Source organism: Camelus dromedarius, chromosome 5 (assembly GCF_036321535.1).
Source record: "Camelus dromedarius isolate mCamDro1 chromosome 5, mCamDro1.pat, whole genome shotgun sequence".
Lineage (NCBI taxonomy): Eukaryota > Metazoa > Chordata > Mammalia > Artiodactyla > Camelidae > Camelus > Camelus dromedarius.
The window spans coordinates 16,454,029-16,475,588 of NC_087440.1; the positions used below are offsets into that span (position 1 = coordinate 16,454,029).

Genomic DNA, 21,560 nt, shown 5'->3' on the forward strand with positions numbered 1-21,560 from the left:
AGCAACTGGGGGGTGGGTGCATTGGTCCAGAAGAAGAGATCTTGGCAGACAACTGCATTATCCACTTTGGAAGGGAAAGCACATTTTGAGGATGAGATAAGTTTGAGCAAAAGCAGGGTGTTAAATAGCAAGAGATTTGCAGACATGATACCGAATTTGGCTTGATGAGGGCCAAGGAACAGAGAAGTAAATGTGGAAAGGGTCCAGAACAATGCCCAGTAACTTGGGTTCCCTGGGCCCCCAGGGCCTTGGAAGTTAGAAATGTCTATCCTAGAAACAGTGAGTCTGCCCAACTAGCGGGTAGCTTTTCTTTGTAATGCAGGTGGTCACAGTTAGCTTGTGCTGATTGGCATCTAGACTAATGGAAATGGATATTTAATTTTACCCAGTAAATACAGAATAAAATTTTTCAAAGCATGGGTCCCTGGTGAAAAATTAATAAAGGGAGACAGTGGTGGTATAAAGTTGGAGGTTATTGGCTTGGAGCATCAGGTGAAAGCATTTTGGTTTAAAATCAGCAGCAGGAATATACTTCTAGGTTTCTGACCAAGACGTTAATTCTAATGTCCTTTCAAATCTGAAGTCCAGAGCTGCAAATATAATTCTGAAAACGTAAATTTGTTGTTGCATATTGTAGAAAGATTTTGAACAAGGAATGCTCTTCTCCTAAAAGAATAAAACACATTTTTGTAAAGCTTTCTTGAATTGATATCATTTGAGTATTCACATGTGATTATAATATTTATATATTATCCATCCAGAAGTGAATGAGATACATGAGTGTAGTTTGTTAACCATCTCCCAAAACTCCAACTACCGTTCCAAATGGAGGTGTGTAGGGCTATAGTCCATTTCCAGTGTCCCAACTTTCCTCTTTAATTACTCAAAATTCTCACCCTGCTTGCCTTCAGAGTCTCTTTCTAGGAATGTATCTGAAACTCAGAAAACACATACTGGTTAACAAGAGGGTTATCCTTTCCAGATCCATTTGTAGGCTTATTAGGAATCAAAACTCTAAACTTTAGGAAAACGTAATTTTAATTTAGCTGGTGAATATAATTTCTTCCAGATGCTCACAAATCTAACTCCCAAATCTCTCCAAAGCAGCCCTCTGCATCTGCTTTGCCTACTGGCTACTCTACCTTGGTTGAGCTGCCTTCAGAATTGCGACATGTAACAAGAATCAAACTCACCATCTTCTCCCTTCTGCATTCCCAATCTCTCTCCTCCTCCACCTCTCAAGTCTCTTCATCCCCCGTCCATCCAGCTTCAAGTCTCAGTGTCATCCCTGGTTTTCCCTCATCATCACCTCTCATATCCAATCGTTTACCCAGCTGCGATGGTCCTACAATGAAATCACACAGTAATTTTTCTATTCGGTGTCATGGGTGCTGCCACATCCCTGGAGCACACCCTCATCACCAAGGCCCAGAGGCTGCATTAGTCTCCTGAGCTGCTTTCTTAAAGATTTCTGTTCTTCAGTCTTTCTAGCATGGTGACAAAAAAATTAATTTCCTAAATCATGGCACCCCCGTGCTCTAAGTTCTTTCATGAGGGGTGTTTCCCTACAGTCCTCTATCTTCTGGCCCCAACACATTTTCTAATCTTCTCTTTCACTCTCCTTCCCCTTTATACAGCCCACCTGGTTTTGTCCACCTTCTAAACAGGTCATATGCTTCCCTATTTTGTCTTTGGCCTTCCCCTGTACAAGAATCCCCCACCCCATAGGAGAGGAGGGCTGCACAATTTGCCTGTAAAAGATTTTTCCAATTTTCAGCGCTTGGCTAATCTCTTTTTGCCATGACCTTTCTGGCTCTACTGTCTCTCGTCAGAACACCTAGAACTCCAGTTTGCTGTCTACTTAGTATTTAAGCATATATTGCTTAATTTTGTGGGTTCCATTTTCTTAGTGTAGAGGGTTAAACATATAATATTAGACATAGCAGTGACTCTGGGTCTCCCTCCAACTGAAGGTGGATCCCAGGCTGATTCTTTTCTTCTGTGGAACACATGGGAGAAGCCGAGAAAGGGGGGGAAAACTCTGCCTCCCCAAGGGCTGTGGTTGCGAGGGGAGGCTGCAGAATCCTAGGAGAAGGGGTAGGGGAGGAGAGGAAGAGAACCAGGGTAAAAACAGGTCCAGTAGTTGATCTGGGAGATTTGGCAAGAGTGAAATAGATTTCGAGGGAGAATTTCTGCAGTAGAGGAAGTCTTGCTGTGTACAACGTGGAACAAAATTCCCTTTATACCTCTTCATGACACCTTCAGTAAAGACTTACCTTATTTTTTAACTGACTAGTGTGTCAGATGTTTTCTCATGAAGTCAGATTCTATTTCTGTGCTATGGACTGAATGCATCCTGCTCCAATTCATATGTTGACGCCCTAATCCCTAATGTGATTATTTAGAGATGGGGTCTTTGGGAAGTAATTTGAGTCTGATGAGCTCATGAGGGTAGGGTACGCATGATGGGATTAGTGGCTTTATAAGAAAAGGAAGAGCGAGAGATTGCTTGCTGTCATGTGAAGACTGAGAGAAAAGACCATCATTGGCCAAGCAGGAACATGGCCCTTACCAGGAACTGCATTGGCCAGCGCTTTGATCTTGGATTTCCAGCTTCTGGAACTGTGGGAAGTATTGTCTGTTGCATAAGCCCCCCTGTCTGTGGTGTTTTGTCATGGCAGCATGAACAGACTAATACAGTGTGACACTGTGTTGGGACAGGCTTTCAGGTGAGGACACGAAGGGCTAACTGTGCACACACACGTTCTCTCCTTGTCTCTAAATTCTCTTGGAGCAATATCTTTGACTTTTCAGTATCTCGGACAATGCCCAGCAGTACCGTGAATATAAGAATCCTACTTGCTAACCGGGCTGTTTGTCTGTCTTTGATAATCCTGGACTTTTGTGCCCCTCTTCGCCTAATTCCAATTCCAAGTAAGTCTCCCGGGGAGGTGCACAGGTCCCAGTGACTATGCAAAAAGGTACATTAGGGTTTGGGAAGCAAATAAACTGAAAACACACACACATACTCACGCACACGAAATCATCCTTTAGAATTGTAATTTTTTTTGTATGTTTTTATAATGTACATGCAAAGTAGAATAGGCAAAAATGGAAACGTCTTGATAATTACAGTATGAAAATGGAAATATCCTTTGAGAGGATGTAGTTCAGGATTCCCATTCCTGGATGGACCTCCGGGAGCCGGTCACTTTAGAAATACAGATTCCAAGGCCCCACCTCTGGCCTCCTGCCCCGGCCTGGGGTGAGTGTTAGGGGCAGGAATGTGAAGAGCAGTGAGCTCCGTGGTTCATCCCGAAGCAGCCCACTCGTGGCACGGTTTCCCGCTGAAGTCTAGCCCCCTCATGCTCTTGATAGAGGGAAGTGACTCTTGGAGAAATAACATGACTTGCTGAGGGCGCAGCCGACGAGTAGCAGAGTCCAGACCCGCATCCCTGCCTCCGGATCCCAGGCTTGTTCCACTCCACGTCAAGTGTGGTGGGTTTTCAAGCCACAGGCGTAGTTTCCCAGCATTTCCCAGACTCTCCCTTCTCCCGTCCTGTCACTCTGGATACTTCCTAGGGGCTTATTATCTGTGGAAAGATATCCAACATGAGGTCATTAATATCACTGCTCGCAGAGTCAGGCAGAAACTGAGAAAGTTCAAGCTGCAGCCTGTTATGTTGCACAAATGACTTTGGTTTCCAGATGGAACTCACAGGAAGCAAATTTTAAGCCTCCTAAGTCACGTTGATTGGGATTCGAAAATACAACAGCATGTGAGCTTTCATAGATGTAAGAAACATGAAAGGAGGACCCATAGGTAAAGGGATGCAGGGTGGCCCCGGCAATTAAAATAGAGAATTTAGAGGAAGGAGCAGGTTTAGGGAGTTTCCTGATATGTTAGTTATCTATTTCTGTGGAACAAATTACCTCAAAATGTAGTGGCTTTAAAACACCACACTTTTATTACCTCGTAGTTTCTGTGGGTCACCAGTTGGGCACTGCTTAGCTGGGTGCCCCAGGCTCAGTGGCTCTTCCAGCTGCTGTCAAGGTGTTGGCTGGCGTTGTGGTCTCAGCTGAAGACTTCCAAGCTCACTCCTGTGGGTGTTAGCAGAATTCAGTTCATCCAAGGGTGTTGGCCTGAGGCCTCCCTCGGGTCCTTGCCACGGGGCCTCTCCTAGGGCAGCTCAGAGCACGGCGGCAGGCTTCCAGCAGCATGAGCAAGGAGAGCGCCAGAAAGGGCACACGAGACAGAATCCAGAGTCTTCTTGTAATTTAATATGGGAAATGACATCCCCTCACCCCCGCCACTCACTGGGTCCAGCCCGCACTCAAGGGGAGGGGATTACCCAAGGGTGGGAGTTCAAGAGGTGGGGAGCATTGGGGGCCGTCTTGGAGGCTGCCAGCCACGCCTCAGGGAGGACTAGGTGGGGATACCCAGCAGGAACATGGACATCTGAATGCGGATCTCCTGGGAGCTATCTGGGCTGGAGATACAGATCTGGGAGTGAGAAGCTTTTTATGAGCAGGAGGTGAAATCATGGGAATAGATAAAGCCAGCCAAGAAGAACATTTTTTTTTTTAAGGTATCCACTCATTGCTAGTATCCACTAATTGTTAACTTCTCAGAGAAACTTCAGATTGAAAGTAAAAACAAAAACATGTAGAAAATGATGTCACTAACCAAAGCGACTTGTCACTCCTAATGTGGTTAAAGCTTTTAGATTGGCCATGAAAAATCTGGGTTAGGGCATGTGGCACTTCCTGGTATGATTAGAATAGTATTAAGATTCTGAGAAAAGGCTCATTCCCCACAAAAATTCCATAAAGTAGGTGACTAATTGAAACCTGGAAAGTCTCCTGATGAAGAAAAATAGCCCAGTTTGTTCTCCATCAGTTTCGAACTAGAGTTCCGATGGATCTCAGGGTTTCCAAGTCCTGGGTGAGGAAGATTATAAATATTCATACCGTATGATTAATTGTAGTTGTTTAAAGGCCTCCTCCCACAGGCCCACGATATGCCTCCCCTTCATAAACAGGCAGCCCAGGGCGTGTCACTGAAGCCCTGGAGAGCTAGAAGTGTGTCACAGTGAAGGATGGGGAAACACCGCATAGGTCACCTTTGGCCCATGATCTTTCCTCCCTCTGTGACTTTGCCTCATGCTCACTGCTTCTGCCTGGAATCCTCTCCCCAGACTGTTCTAAGCAGCTAAATCCTACCCTCCCTTCAAGGCTCTGCTCAAATCCCATTTCTTCCATTAAGGCTTCCTGACTGGACCACCCCACCCCACCCCCTCCCTGGACTCCTGTCTTGATGCCACTTGTTATGGAGATTAATGGCCGGGAGCCATTTTCTGGGCTTGCTTTTTATCTTATTCATCAGGGTTTGACAAACCGTGGCAGGGGGTGGGGGGCAAATCTGCTCCCACTGTCTGTTTTTATATGACCTGCAGGCTAAGAATGGTTACTGTATTTTTAAGTTGTTGAAAACACTCAAAAGAAGACTAGCATCTTGTTACCTGTGAAAATTATATTAAATTGAAATTCAATGTCCATAAATGTTTTATTTTGGTCACTAAAATGCTGGTGGAAATTGGCTTTCTTTTGCCTCTCGGCCCACCAAGCCTAAAATATTCAGTATCTCACTTTATAAGAAGTTTGCTGAGCTCTGCTACAGGCACTCAGTTCCTTTCCTCCTGAGAGGGGGTGTTGCCCTCCTGGGAGGACACAGTTTTGACACTTTCTGGTCGCTTCTGCTGGGTCTACCATGGCCTGGAGCACAGAGCTGGTGTTTGGTAAATCCTGCTGAATGGAGCTGAGAGAGAATGTGTTTTTAATTTGTGATGGATACAATGTTATGTCCTTTCTTGCTGTCCAGGCCTTTTCTTTATTCCTCTCTGCTGTTGGGCTGGTATCTGTTATGTCTGGTAGACAAAAAAAAGGGAATACCAGGGTGGGTCATAGAACTCATGGAAAACACAAACGAAATGAAGTCTGGGAACCAGGGCTTTTGTTTTGGGTGGAGAGGAACTGTTTGCTTTGGGGGATTGAGGTAATGAAAGTTATTTCAATAACATAATTGAACACTTGTACATGCTTTCTGCCAGAGTACAGCTGGGCAGACCTCACCCAGGGACCCCATCTGCAAAGTGCAAAGGTTAAACACTGAACGAATTCTCCTCCCGGTTCAGCAGAACATGAAACTATATACATACCTTGGTTATGCTATCTAAAATATACCATATGGTCAAAGACTCGAGGGGAACTGAAAAAATACAAATCGTTGTGTTAGGGTAGTAGGATTATGGGAAAATAGTTTAAAAAAAAACCAACACTTTTCTTTGAGTAGCTAAAATATTTCTACAATTAATCTAAAAATGATTAAGCTGAAAAAAATTCTTTTTAAAAATTTATTTTTATTGAAGTATAGTTGATTTGCAAATTAGCTTAGTTTCAGGTGTACAACATAGTGATTTAATTAAAATGAAAAAAAATCTGATTCCTTCTCTAGCATGTAAAATTTTTTACCTGTTTTTTCCCCTCTGTTTTTCACCTTTCCCATCACAAAACCAGAATTTTACATTGAAGTGGGAATTTCTTAGGATCCTCAGTATACAGCCACAGATATGTACAAATTTTCCCTAAGAAATATCTGTTTGTGTCATTTTAAGCCATTCTCCCTTAAACCTTAATCTCTCTAAAAGATTAAGTGGGGGGAAATTACTAACCTGCTACTTAACAGAGTACCTGCATGACCAAGGCTTAATAAATGATAGTTGCCACTGAAAGGCCCTCTTCCAAAGCCCTAGACCTTGTGATTCTTCCAGGCAGAAATGGCATCTCCTCACAGTTGAATCCTCAGCTTCTGACATTATGTCTGGCACATAGTGCTTGGCTCTATTAAAATAGTTAAGTGAATAAATAAACTAAATAATACTTTTTTTAAAGGGGGGAAGAGGACATATAGGAAGGTATTCTGCAAGCAAGCAGGCATCTTAATTCTACCTTCAGTTCTTTTTCAAAGCCAAGACCCATTCATTCATGTCACATCCCAAGAGGGAGTGATGGACATGGAAACACAGCCAGGAGATGTGACATACCTGGGCTCCATCACGGGCTGGAGAGGTTTAGGCCTTTCCTTAACACACAGAGTGATAAGGAAGAATGGGGTGAGGTTTTAAAGTTGCCATGATTATCATCATCTTGAAAGGAAGTTAATGCATTCATCTGTTCATTCAACAGATATTCATTGAGCGCCTGTTTTGTACAGAGGATTGTGTTCTGTGTGATGGGGATGTGACTGGGGGCTAGAAACTGAGGCAGAGAAGCAGGGAAGTTGACTACAGCAGTTCTCATGACCCCGTTGTTTCTGGACTAGCTCAGCGACTGCAGCATGGAATAAATGGAGCTCTCAAATACAGTGAAATGCAGATTCAAATTGCAGTGAAGCTCCAGAGATGAAACCTTAGCATAGCAGGGAAGTGTTATGGATACAGGGAGTGGCTCTAGCCTACAGCCGACCAAGATCTTGAGCAAGATTTTTGTGGCAGATGGACGAGACAGCGTGAGGAAATGAAAAGTACCTTTAACTTGTTGTCTAAGGCATGGTTTTGAATCCATCCCCAACTCTAGTTCTAGTTCTGTGAACTTAAGAGAGTTTCTCAATGTTTCTGAATGTGAGTTTATTTGTCTATAAAATTGAGACAACTATTTTCCCTCTGATGTTTGTATTAGTTATCTATTCCTGTGTACCCTAATAATTAAGTAGCTTAAAACTACCATGATACTGTGTATTTATTCTGTGGATTCCCTGGGCAATTTTTCTGCTGATCTGCTGGGCTCACACGTATGGCTACATTTAGTTGGTGGCTTGGTGAGGGTCTCAAATTAGCTAAGACATACTTTTTCATCCTGGACTTCTTCAGGCCATGGCCATTTCAGGGCAACATCTAAGAGGGTGAGGGAGGACACTGCAAGATCTCTTAAGGCCTAGCCTTGGAAGTCACAGTGTCACTTCCACCCTATTGCCATTGGTCAGAGGAGGTCACAAGACCAGCTCAGATTCAAAGAGTTGGGAGAGAGACTCCACTTCTTGGTGAAAGATGATAATAAATATTGAGCCATATTTTTCAATCTCCCATAAGGTGGTGGTGAGGGCTAAATGAGATTATGTATGGGAAAGCATTGTTTTGCTGCTATGCATATGGATGGTTCCTGGTAGCATCGTATACGTGTTGTCCTTTGTAACTGCAAAACTCTACAGCACTCACTCAGTTCAGTTTGATGAGGTAGCTGGTTGTATTATGAATGATTCCAAAGTCAGGGTCAGTGAGCCATCTTGTAACTTGATAATACTTCAAGCAATTTTTTTTATTTTGCTTAAATTGTCCAGAGTTAGTTTTCTTGTTGTAGATAGAAAACCCTACTGACAACGTGTATTTATTCACGAGCTAGAAAGTGAAGAGAATGGCGTTGAAGCAAAAATATGAGAAGATGCCAACTGATCAAAAACAGCCAACAAACTGGTTGTTTTTTTGTAACAGTTTTCAGGACACTGTACACATTTCCTTGAATAAGGAATGCAAACTTGGCCTTAAGGATCCATAACCCACCTAGGGAGAATAAGTACAACGATTAAAAATATATATATAGTTCACCATAACAGTATGATAAATGTCCCAATTGTCAGTGCCCAGAATGGTGCTTGGCACACAGTAGACACAATGACGTACTACAATTAACAAATTACTAAATGAATGATTCAGGTAGTAAGTGCAATGAAGTCTGAACAAAAGGGAGATGACATGAGAAAAACTCCTCAGGAACAAGGAGGAATTTGAGCAGATTCTCTTAGGATGGGTAGAGTTTTTTGAAATGAGGAGAAATAAAGGAATTCTAGCCCCAAGGACTTATTTTGCAAAGTGTGATAAATTTAAAAACAAGTGGCTTCTGAATCACCTGGCATCAAGAAAATCTTATTGCAAAGACGTAATTTTCTTTATTGCTACTGAATTTTGTTACTGGTAGCACACTGCTCTAATATATGTTGATTGCTTAGATAATGGCCGTATTGCTTACATATTTAAAAGTGCATTTCTGTTTCAGAAATTAGGTTTTTCCCCTTCTCCTTCCAACACTATGGTTAAGCCGTGAGACTTACTGCCCAAAGAGGGGAGTATGTGGCTTAGAGCTCCCACCCAATATGAAGAGGAACTAGAAAGTCTTTCCTCTATTGGAGGAAGGGGAAGGATAAAAGAGAAGGAAGAAAGGACCAAGGCCAGACCTATGCATTTAATGTAAATCTCTCCTTTAGAGGTGAAACCCTGGAAGGCAGATTAGGGTTGGGGTACGAGGTAATAGAAATGTTCAGAAATGCTGAAATGGGGGACTTGCAGGGCTTCAAGTTTCCACTCTGCTTCGTGGGCAAAGGCCTTAGAAAAGTGCTTTTGTTCCATTGCTGCTGTCCAACATGTCAGTGAGTGGAAGATTCTAAGCAAGAGTACAGTGTCTCATGTGCTGTTGGAGTGTAGAGAAAGAGGCAATTTCCAGATTCCCCAGAGGGTGCAGAACAGTCCTGAAAACTGGTGGGCAGGACGAGGCCTTCGTGGGTCTCCAACAGCCCTGCTTCTCCTGAACCATGGTCCCTCTGCTCAGGACTCTTTTCCCAGTCTGAACATGTACCTTACCTCTCCCTACCTGGGGAGCTTCTAAAAATGCCTCTGTCAAGGCTTCACTCCAGACCATTTAAATCAGAACCTCTGGGGGTTGGGTTCTGGTGTCAGGTTTGTGTTAAGTTCCCAAGTCATACTACTGTATAGCCAGGGTTGAGAACCACTACCCTTGGTAAAGTCTGCGTCTGGACTTCAGTATCGCTTCCTCAGGAAAGCCTTACCTGATCAGCCCCAACCTTGGTCAAGCACCCCTGTTATATATCCTTGAAGCAAGCAACCAGGATTTCTCCCTCTGGGCATTTAAAAGTTGGTTCATCATTTGTTTCAAGTCTGCCTTTCAGGTCTGGTAGTCTGCCTACTAGGCGAGGGGAGAAACATTTCTGCCTCACTCACCCAGAAGAGTGATTCAACATGCACCAGCCGGTACACAATTGGTGTTCAGTAAGTGCATCTCGAACAAAGGATCTCCTTTACTCAACCATGGGTGTCTGATCAAGGCTCCAATTCATGAATCTGCTAGAAGAATTTATGCAGGTGAGAGCTCATACTAGACCACACACTTACAGAGCTATGAACATTAGGCTCATATTTTTGATAGTTTCAGTTTTCATCTTAGAGCACAGCAGTTCATTTGGCTTATCATCACCATTAAAACCCTGTGTGGTCAACATTATTATTCCCATCTTGCAACTGGAAAGAAAGTAAAGAACTTGCTTAGGTCCCTGTACCCTATTATCTAGGCACAAACAATTGCAAATTAGGAAAACCCCCTTCTACAGGATTCCTGTTTGTGCTGAGCTCTTATTTGTTGCTTGACAATTGGTGGCTACTACACGAGGATTTTCTGGGGGTCTCTAGTTCCAGTGGCCAGGACCGGGAGTGCAATTTCCTGCCTTCCTAAACCACTGTAGGGTACAGGCAACACAGGGCCTTATCCATATAAGGATATCATAAATACTATATTTCCGGAGTCTCTGTGCCCTGCTTGTCTATAGGCACAATACTCAACAAGGTATTTTATAAAGAAGGGAGAGGGAGGGAGGGAGGAGAGTGGAAGAGAGAGGGAGAGAAAATATGAATGTTTGGGCTTGGGAAGGTGAAATAGGATCGTCCAGGAGAAGCCCAATCTTAGCTATGGACTGGGAAGGAGGACCGTCCCTTCCCCGCCTCCATCCCAAATCCCAGGTTCCAACATTCACAGGCCTCTGAGTCGCAGAATCCCACCCAGATCCTCGGAGCATCTTGGGTTCAGCCTGGGTGGCTTGAATTGAGGCTCAGAAGAGCGGCGCCTCGAGTGTGCTCTCCACGCCAGGGGCAGCGGCGGAGCCCCTCCCCCGCCCGCACATCAGCCCCGGCCGCTGCCGCAGCCGCGCGACGCGCCCTGCCCCGGCGGCCTCCAGGCTTTTGGTCTCTGCCCCGTGCCCGGCCCGAGACGCGCGGTGAGGCGCCGGCGTCGGGGGAGGCGTGGGCAACCCGAATGCGTCTCCTCTCGCCCGGGCCGCTGGGGCCTCCGGGGCCGCCGTCTCCAGCGCGCGTTCTTGGTGCAGGTGGCACAGCTTTCCTCGCCCTCCGGGCTTCCCAAATCACAAGAGGCTAATCTTGGGTCTAGACCTCCCAGCCGCAGAGCGGGCGAAACCGCTACTCCACTTCTTCCCACTCCCTCAACTCCTCACCCTCAAGTGCAAAATCCCAGGCCGGCAGGACCCGATCACCTCCTCCTCCTCCCACTGCGCTAATTCTGCGAGCGAGGGAGGCCCCCGCGCCGAGGCGGTGGCTGGCAAAGGGGAGTGGAAAGGGAGGATGGATGGGGCCGAGGGGTGGGGTGGTGATGAGGGGGATTTAGGAGGGGGTGTCATTTTCTTTTTCTTTCTTTTTTTAAAAAAAGTATTTCTCTCGCGAGAAACCGCTGCGCAGACGATACTTGAAGAGGTGGGGAAAGGAGGGGGCCGCGGGAGCAGCGGCAGAGACTGTGGGTGCCACAGGCGGACAGGCGGCCACAGCTGGGACAGCTGCGGGCGGAGCGGGGCAGCAGCTGCCGCGGCCAGGACCGAGGAACAGCCACCGCCGCCTCGGAGTCAGAACCGCCGCTTCTCCAGTGGGTGCAGCCGGGGTCCCGACAGGGGTCGGGCGGCCACCGGGGCTGGAGCTCCAGCCACGGAGGCTTTTGCGTTTGCGCCGCGCGGAGGGCAGGGGCAGGGACAGGGACTGGGGTGAGGGGCTGTCCCGGAACGTCCACAGCTGGTGCTGGCCCTCCCCTGCCTGACAGCTTCCTGGCCTGGGGCTCCTGGTGCCGGGCTCGGCGTCAGATGCTCCGGGGGCGGTGGCAGCGCCCGGAGCCGGCCCGGGACGGCGCGGCGGGCTTCCAGCCCCGCGGCTTGGCGGAGAGGACAGGCTGGGGAGCTGGGGCGTCAGAGCGCGCATCGTGCGCAATTCGTGCCAGTAAAAAATAAACCCAGCGAGCTCGCCCTGGGGTTTAAAACCGCTCGGGACATGGGGACTTTAAGGCGCTCTTTTCAGGCGGCGCCCGGGAGGCCGAGGGGTTGGCTGGAGCCGCTGCCGCCGGGGGCCTGGGCTTTTCAGCCAGCTGTGGATCAAACGGTCTTCACTTACCCAAAGTAACTGCGCCACGCGCAGGCGGCGCGCGGGTTGGGCTCGGGAATGGGGACCCCGAGGCTTCAGCATCCCGATTCCCTGAATGTCTCCCCCGCCTCGGCGATTTGTCTGTTGCAGCTGGCAGGGGCCGCCTGAAGTGGGAGCAGCGCCTGGAGAAGGCGGGAGGAGCCCGGCCCGGGGGACGGGCGGCGGGAGAGCAGGACCCCGGCGGCGCGGCGCGCTTAAGGGCGCAGCGGCGGCCGCGGACTGAGCCCGGGGCGCGGTGAGAGGCGGCGGGAGCCGGCGGCCGCTCGGCATCATGCGGCGAGGGGGGCTGCTGGAGGTCGCCCTGGGATTTACCGTGCTCTTAGCGTCTTACACGAGCCATGGGGCGGACGCCAATTTGGAGGCTGGGAACGTGAAGGAAACCAGAGCCAGCCGGGCCAAGAGAAGAGGCGGCGGAGGACACGACGCGCTTAAAGGGTAATGGAACGGGCCAGCTCCTTTGGTGTGGGTGTCCCCTCCCTCTTCTCCCGAGTATCAAGATCCAGAGGTACTGATAGAGTTGATTCTCGACGGTAGAAGGATCGTTGACAAGACCTCCTGGGGGCACCTTAGAGATGCAAGGGTTACCCAGTCCTCGCCGAGTTCGAGGCTAAACCACATCGCTTCTTCCCTTTAAGGATTTCTGCCCCAGAGGAGAGGTCATGGCTAAAAGGAATCTTGGGCCATTGTCGAGGCAGAATTTGGGAGGCGAGAGGGTTCTTGAGGAAGAAGGGGAGGAGCTGCAACTGAGAAGAGGAGCAGCCCGTCCTTTCCCTTCCCACCAATTCCGGTTGTGTTTAGGGAAAGTACTTGCCCTGTGGGCATCTTTGTAGATGCTCTGTGTGTAAGGGAGCAAGGAAAGGAAGGGATTCCAAGGTCAGAGAAGACACACAGTTAATGGTTGGTTCTCCTCTTAAGTCATGCTTATTCAAGTTAGGGACTGAGTTTTCCCTTCAGATGTCTACACTGGAAGCCGAGCGGTCTAGTGTTTCTGAGAACTTGTTTCGGCGTTGTAGGAACCTCTTTATTTCACCTGGGCAGTAGTGCTGCTGTGGCCGGCCTTGAATGAGTGTTTTTAACCTGTTGTGTATGTGTTACGCACATGCAATTGAGCATTTCACCAACTTCCTATGCCCTTAGTACAGAAGATGTTTCAGCAGGAATTATTTAAATTAAGCAAGTTGACGGTATAAGAATTGTCAGTTTCCTGAATTGAAGCAGGTTGGGAGTACACTTCCCTTAAAATTGTTCAGGTTGAAAGAGAAGTATTTCTTTCTGAGAGTGTTTAAATTCAGGCCTCCATAGGAGCAGCGGGATGGGTTGTGAATGACCCATTTTGTCTGCTTGGAGGAGCCTGTAATGAATCCAGATAGTAAATACACAGAAGTTGCTATTAACTTCTTATGATTCTGATTGTTGCTCTTTTGATTAGGTTTATAGTTGGATTATATGACCCTGAGTGAACAAGTGATGGTACCACTTGGATACGTGGCTGAACGTTCCACATATTCTTTTTTGTTAAGGGCTGTTTTAATTATATATACGTAGTGAAATTTGTGTTTGTAGGGGCCAGGTACAGGAAGAAAAAAGTACCGTAAACTGAACGGACCAGTTTTTGAGTCCTGGTCTCGATCTGGGACAACACGATTGTCAGAGCCAAACACTTAGGCTGTGGTGAAATCTGCATGATTTTCTGACCCTAGGAAATAGTTATGATTAATTTAGTTCCATCTTGGCCTTTGTAGAAAATAAATCCAGGATTCCAACAGTGTTAGAAAGGAAATTTGCTTATCATGTTAAGCCTGATACTGATCAGGCCGCAGGCATTTCTTCCCCTATGTGCAAGGCCCGTGGCAAGTTCAGTAGATGGAAACTCAAATTTTCACCCGTTCTCAAAAGGATTTGATTTAGTCTAGAATTTTTTCTTCAAAAAATATATCTCTGCTATATATATTACCTGAATAGCCTAGCTCGATGGCATTGCTCCTATGGAGAGAGCAGAGGTAGGGGTTTAATTCTGTGGATGGAGGTCCACAGGGAGACATTAGGCCTGGCCCCACATTTACTTCTTCTCTGTGTGCCATCACCAACCAGCATGTTTCCTCGGCAGGCACAAACTCAGTGTGAAAACAGAAACTCAGCCTTACTTTGTAGCGTAACAGGATGTCCATGCTTTTACTCACACCAGCACTGCTTTTTGGAGGGTTTTATTTTTCTTTAAGATTATGAAGAAACACCGCTCTGTGTTCCTCATAGTATTCGGTCACTAACGCGGATGTTCCCCTATTGCAAGCTATTCATAAAACCTTCCCCAAAAGATGATATTAATAGAACAGTAATTATGAGTGTTCCTAATTCTCATAAGACTATGTGTAAGATTTTGCATGTGTAAGAAAAGTTTAAAAAAAATTATAATTGTAATTAACCTTTGTAGTGTAACATATCATAATAATAAACCTTTATAATATAGAGGTTTTTATTTTTATAGTTATGTTATCTATAATGTTACATATATTGCATGTATATATATATACACATATATACATATATATATATATATATATATTTGGTGTAAAAGTAGTCATTTAAAAGAATAGACAGTTCAAAGTAGATCCCTCCTACCTCTCAGAGACTTATTTTCTTACAAATTTCTCTAGAAATATTATAGGCATATATATACATATTAATGTGTATACATATACAAATATATACATAATGTATATGTGTGTATATATATACACACACGCAGACGTGTAGGTGTCCTTTTTAATACATGGGATAGAGCACAAGACTGTTCTGAACCTTGCTTACTTTTGTGTATCTTTAGTGCATCCACCTACTAACTCACATAGATCTACCTCGTCTATATGCCACTCTCTCAGCATATAGAATCCATAATGTGACTGGAACAACTCACTGATGATGGCTCCATAGATTATATTTCCTTTTGTTGCTACTACCAGCATTCTTCTACATGGCTGCTTGTGTTCCTGTGAAAACATGTATGTAGTATAACAATAAAGGAAAGAAGAATTGCTGGGTCGAAGGTTTTCCCATAGATTTTATACAAATACCAATTCTGACTTTAAACTTGGCTAGCATTGGAAATGTATTCTCTCTGCTTATTGCTATTACAGTCTCACATGAATAAGTCTTTCACCCACGTTGGGCTGTGTAACTCATCAGAAAGAGCAGTCGTGTGTTCCATTTTTCCAGTTATTGCTTAAAATGGCTATTTTTGCTCGTTAAAATATTACCAGCCTCAAAACTAACCTCTCTGACGACGGTACAACCTGTTTACTGTTTTGATGGAAATGCACAGTTTATGAAGTGAAAGTGATTTGTAACCCCTAAGTCTGCCTGATGCCCAGTTGGTGGCAGCAACTTTCAGCACCTCACTAATATTTCCTCTAGTTAAAAGGTGCTTTAAACTCATCAGTGTCTGCTGGGCATTGGTCTGGGCTCTCCCACAAATTACTGCCTTCTTGTCTTTCTCTGATGTGACAGGTGACTTACAGGCTTTGCTTCTTGGGATATGTATTCTTTCCTGTCAGCAGCTTTGCTTTGCAGACCAGGGACCAGCATAGTTTTTCCCTCTCTGGGTGTGTAGTCCTAGCTTGTCTTCTTTCCTCCCATCCTGTTGCAGGTGGTTTTTTTTTTTTTTTTCTTTTTTTTTTCCTTCCCACTGGGCAGCAGAAGTTGTTCCACAGTGGAAATTTAAGCATCCTCAAGTTTCTTCCCAGCTCTCGCTGTGTTTTCTTAGAGTAAATCGCCAATTTCTGTTTTTACAGGAAATCCTTTTTTTTTTTTTAATGGAATGAGTGTGGTCCCCATTCACTCTGCAAAAATTGCGTGTCTCTCTATTTTAAAATGAGACCTTTGCAAGTTTCAAAAAAGTTTTAAAATAATAAATGTATAGCAGTTTTGGTCTGCCTAGGCATTGCTTGACATGTGTGAAACAACTTTATGAGAAATAATAAAATCCTAGTTTTATTGTTTAAATTTCAGTTCACAAGAATTTTTCTCAGCTAACCTCTTAACTTCCGTGATTAGGTGAAAAGTACGGGAGAAAATCCAATTAAAAAAAAACACGTAACGCTACTTGAATAGCAGTAGTTATGCACCATTTATTTATGTTTGCCTTATTGCTTTAGCTCCCCAAAAGGGAAATGTTACAGTTTCCTGTCAAAGGGAAAAATTCTTTAGAGTGAAACCCCCCTTTCCCAAATCTCTGATAAGATGGATTGAGAACTTCTGTCCTTGTGGGCTGGTTTATGAGTGTATGAGACTGGTTGTACTTCACACAATTTGTCCCCTTGTACGTGATTCCTTTTGGTCTTTGTTTATTTGTTTATTTTTTTCCAGGGGTCTTGTTACCAGAAAAATACCCATGGAACAGTTCATACACAGGATAGATTATGTGACGGCGAACTCTGAGGGATTAATTACACAGGAGTCTGTTATTAAAGTAAGGAGCTTTAACAGGGAACATAGAAAAAGTTCTGTGGACTTCATGAAATCCATTTTACTTCATAAAGAGAACTTTTAAGACTTCATCCGAAGTCAGATAGGCTAATAATTAAATATGGGGGAAAACTCCTGCAAGTGGTATGGTTTGTCCTTTTATTTATTGAATAGATTAAGCTGAAATATTGCAACACCGTTAAAAAAAAAAAGGAGAGATTCTTAAATAGAAATTTTCAGCAATTCCACATTTTAAACAAGAAGATGGGGACAAAATATTTATTTGACTCATTTTGTAACATTTAAGACCATAGAAATTATTTACAAAAATAAGTAAGTTGTTGGTATCACAAATTAATTAAAACACACATCCGCTTACAGTGAAATGAGTTAGGGCTGTTGGCAATGGAACTATAGACATTCAGGTAAGCCTATTTGGAATTTAAAAAAAATAGTGAAATATTCCTTTGTCATCTTATATGTCATCTTATATGATACCTTAAGTATCTTACATAAGATACTTAAAAAGATTATAATATTATGCCACTGACTCTAATCAAGCAAAATACTGGACAAATTATTAGGATATTTGCACATAGTTTGTTTGCTTTTCCTACAATAAACCAAGCAACAAGCCTCACCAATTTGTGAATTTTGGCCTTAATATTCGAAGTGAAAATACAATTTTAATTTTATTTTCTTGAAATAGAAATGAACTGTATCAACCACTTCTTTGTCTGTAGACCCAACTAATCCAACAGATAGGCCTCTGCTAGAAACTTGGAATTATTTTCCCTGAAATTTTTAAAGAAAACTGTAATCAGTGATATATCGGGCCTGGGTTATATGGCAGGCGTATGAGAGTTTACTATTTCAAGTTTGTTGAGCTTGATTTTCCCATTACAATGTAAAATGATCAAAGGCAAGAATCCTCTCATCAACATTTTAATACTAACTTGTCTAAGATGGGATTCAAAGAGTTTGTTAATTCAAGGAGCCTTGATGAATGCTAACTTGAATTTAGCTTTATGGAATGCCAGAGACTTATCGCCCACAGCCTGGAGGGGCTTAGTATTTGGTTAGGAGAATCAGGTGTATTTACAGGAACCAGAAGGCAACAGAAAGACAGGAGAAGGCATGGGGTCTTGGATTAAGTAAAAACAAATAATAACATTTGTAGCAGTGGTAGGTGACGTTTAGATGACGTTGATGTGCCCGGCACCGCTGTCAGTGTTTTACATATGATAGCTCATTTGATGCTTGTAACATCTCTACGGGGTGGGTCCTTTTATTAGCTTCCTTTTGCCGTTGTGAGAGCTGAGGTACGGAAAGGTTAAGTTTTAAAGACAAATTCTTAATATTAAATTTTCTTTCTCCATTAATTTTCGTTCTGGTTTTGGTTTCCATTCCTCTGGACAAAAATGCAGGGCTCAGACATTGGTAAAATTCCACTTAAAATTCCTAATATTCCTTTGTGCTAGTTCACAAATCCCAGGTAGAGTTAATAACATGGCAATATTTTGTCAAACAAAAAATTTTCTCTGGTATTTCTGCTAAGACACTCGTGAGACACAGAAGGACGTGTAGACTGTCAGAGCTGCGGGATCTTTGGCTAGCACGTGTGTTTTAGTATGACACTTCCATCGAGGTGGGAGGTGACCCTCACAGGCACCCTCCTCCTGCACTGCCTACGGTTCTGAGCTGGACATGTGCCTCCTGATGTCGTTCAGGATCTGTTGCTCTCACGTCCCACGTGGGAAGTTTCTCTCGGACTAGAGTTGCAAGCAATGTTTCTCTTTCCAGGGATAACAGGTTTGTGTCTTGAGTTTTTATCAGTATGGTGAGTTAATTCTTTGTTTTCATTTTTTTCATCTTGGTTGCCTGTAAGCTCAGAGCCATTAATGTAGTGTAGTTTTTACATTAAATTACAGCAATAATGGTAAAAAAAATAGCAGCTGTAGTATATCACTCACTGTTGCACTGTACATCAATTCATTGAACACACAACTCCTTCAGGAGGAAGATTGAACCTACTTGCCCGTTTAACAGAGGAGGAAACTGAGGGATGCCGTTTTTCAGTAATTTCAGTTATTTCTTCAGGGGACATAAACTAGTAAAAGAGTTGGGAAATCTGGCTTCCAAGTCAGTAAGTCAATATTTTACTGAGTCTCAATTACAATAAATCCTGTACCTGGCAACTTTCGTTCTTTCTTCCATATTCTTGCTATTTTCATTTCCCCAGAATCTTCTCCTACTGTTGCCGTGGAGAATGACTCAATGTTTATTGGAGGCAGATGCGGTCCCACAATGAGGGAAGCATCGTTGTGGGCATGGGATTAATCAGAAAAGACTTCACAGTGAAAGTCTCTCAGGGGTCGACAACTGTAGACCAAGCTGCCTGCTTTGTAAATAAAATTTTTATTGAGACACAGTCATGCCCATTTGTTTACGTGTTATCTCTGTCTGCTTTCACACTTCAGTGACAGGGTGGGAATAGTTGCAATAAAGACAGAAGGGCCTGACAAAACTGAATTATTTGCTATTTGGCCCTTTTCAGTAAAAGTTTGCTAACCTCTGATCTATCTGTGTGATAAAAAAGTGACTAGTAGGACTGAGAACTTCTTGAGGACTGAGATTTTGTTTGTTTTATCACTAGGGAGACCTAGAAACTGGGTACTTAGTATGTGTTCAATAGACAATTTTTGATTGACCAATTTTAATTGACTGGGTAAGTTAAGTGTATAAATTAGAGCTTGGAGGAAGGATAGAAGAGAAATAAGGACAAATCTGAGGGAAAAAGGCATGAAACAAAAAGAATATAAAGGGGGAAGGGTATAGCTCAGTGGTAGAGTGTGTGCTTAGCATGTATGAGGTCCTGGGTTCAATTCCCCAGTACCTCCATTAAAAAAAAAAAAGGATATAAAGTGTTGGAGATTGAAGGAATTGAGGACAGTGGGCAGGGTTTGTACTGCACGGTTCATGGTGTAGCCTGTGGAAGTGGTGCCCCCTGGCGTTGTGCAGTATGCAACGGTGTGTGTCTGTCCATAGGTCATGGTAGCAGAGGGACTAAAGGACACAAGATATTACTGTCTGATCGCTGTGAAAGCTGAGGATGGTGAGCTATTACAGGATTCTAAGCTGGGAATGAGATCAGATCTTTGCCAGTTGTGCTGAGGTGTGAAAGGTGTATGGTTTTGCGAGTAGGGAGACTAGAGGCAGAGACATATGAGAGGCTCATAGAGGAGTCAGGGTGAGAGTGAATGATGGCCAGCACAACAGCAGTGGAAGGAGTGAAGAGGAGGCTCCAGTGGTGTTCCAGAAGTAATGCGAGCAGTGCTTGACCACTTGGGTGTGGGAGGCAAAGGGGAGGAGGCCAGGATGCTCCCACCTCCATATACATTAAAACTTACTACGTGTAAAAACATTATAGCATCATCAATGAGAAACTCAAGAGACAGAGTCATTCCTAGTCCCTCCACTACAAGGAAACAAACTTTTTATTTGTGAGTGTTCTGGTTATCTTACTGCTATGTGACAAATTACCCCAAACTTGGTGACTTTAAAACAACAACAATTTTTATTATTCCTTATGATTCTGCAGCCCAGGAATTTGGACAGTGGGGAATCTTGTCTCTGCTTCCCACAATGTCTGCTGGTCTGGAATGAGTAAGATGACTTCTCCACGTGTGTTTCTGGTTCTCTGATCGTGGGCTGGCGCCGGAAGCCCTGTTTACTTGGGTGTGGTTGATCTCAATGGATAGACAGAGGAGGGGAAGAAAGGAAGCAAAGAGCCACTTGTCTGGCTCTGCTGGGAGCCTTCCAGGTTTCAAAGCTCTCTCCTCTGTGATCTCCTGCCTGGACCTGCCCCTTAGGGATGGGGCCACTGAGTATGTTTTTGCAAATGGGGAAACTGAGCCCCAGGTGCAGCTATGAGGCCTGGCTCAGGGGAAGTGTCTGTTGAGGCTGGGTATTGAACAATTGCCTCTTCATCTCTGGTCACAGGTTTTAAAACCCCGTATGTTGACCACAGTTGAATGGCGAAGAGCTGGCTGGAAGGGCTTGAATGGGTTCATGTGTTATCAAGGTTGGCCGAGTTCCTTGGTTTTCCTCCATATAGTCTCAGATTGTCCCCCTCTCCACATGGACCGTCCAACAGCATAGCCAGGTGTTTTCCAAGGCAGCTCAGGATACCAGGAAAACAAAAGTGGAAGCTGTCAGACTTTTTTCAAACTTAGCCTGCTCCAAAATTCTGTGCTGGTCAGAGACCTTGCTTAGGTTCAAGGGCATGGACTGGCGAGCTCTGCCTCTGGATGGATGTGAGGACTAGCCTGCATCTGCAGGGAGCGGAGGGCTTTGGGGCCACATCTTAGGAGATTAGCTACCACCGTGAGGCCATGGGTGTACAAGCAGGATAATCAGATGTTTTGATTCTAACTTGATCCAATCTGATTGATTTAGTTTCCTTTGAAGATGCTTCATTGTGTTTTGCTTCCTGTGACCTCAGAATGAAAAATGCTACATGAATAATGTATCTCCGTGATCTTTTACATTAACGTTAAGAGCTTTGTTCTTACCTTGCCTGTAGTTCCGCATTTAAAGAACTCAACAAATCCCAGGAGTAAGGTCATAGTTCTTATAAGATCACAGTTCCTAATAAGCTGGCAAATTGTTGTTTTTCCAAATAGAAGAATTATAAAGCTCCTAACTTTTCGCCCATTTCCTGTAGCTTCTAAGAAACTCAGGGACAAATTTAATGCACAGTCACTTTAATTTATTAATTTAGAT

The 21,560-nt window shown here is 44.3% G+C and overlaps 1 protein-coding gene and 1 long non-coding RNA gene across 2 annotated transcripts in view; one reads left to right on the top strand and one right to left on the bottom strand.

The window, feature by feature from the left end:
- Positions 1 to 3,043: 3,043 nt before the first annotated feature.
- On the bottom strand, positions 3,044 to 12,411 carry LOC105104852 (uncharacterized). Its single transcript, XR_004137179.2, has 3 exons — positions 12,285 to 12,411; positions 3,974 to 4,101; positions 3,044 to 3,593 (listed from the first exon to the last, which is right to left on the bottom strand). It is a non-coding gene; the product is annotated as an uncharacterized LOC105104852 (long non-coding RNA).
- A 105-nt stretch (positions 12,412 to 12,516) lies between these two features.
- The window catches only part of FBN1 (fibrillin 1), a 239,305-nt gene continuing 230,261 nt past the window's right edge, over positions 12,517 to 21,560 (top strand). Inside the window, exon 1 of the mRNA XM_010998625.3 lies at positions 12,517 to 12,749. Within this exon, the coding sequence (XP_010996927.2) occupies positions 12,586 to 12,749 (164 nt within the window). The 5' untranslated portion in view covers positions 12,517 to 12,585. The remainder of the gene's footprint in view (positions 12,750 to 21,560) is intronic.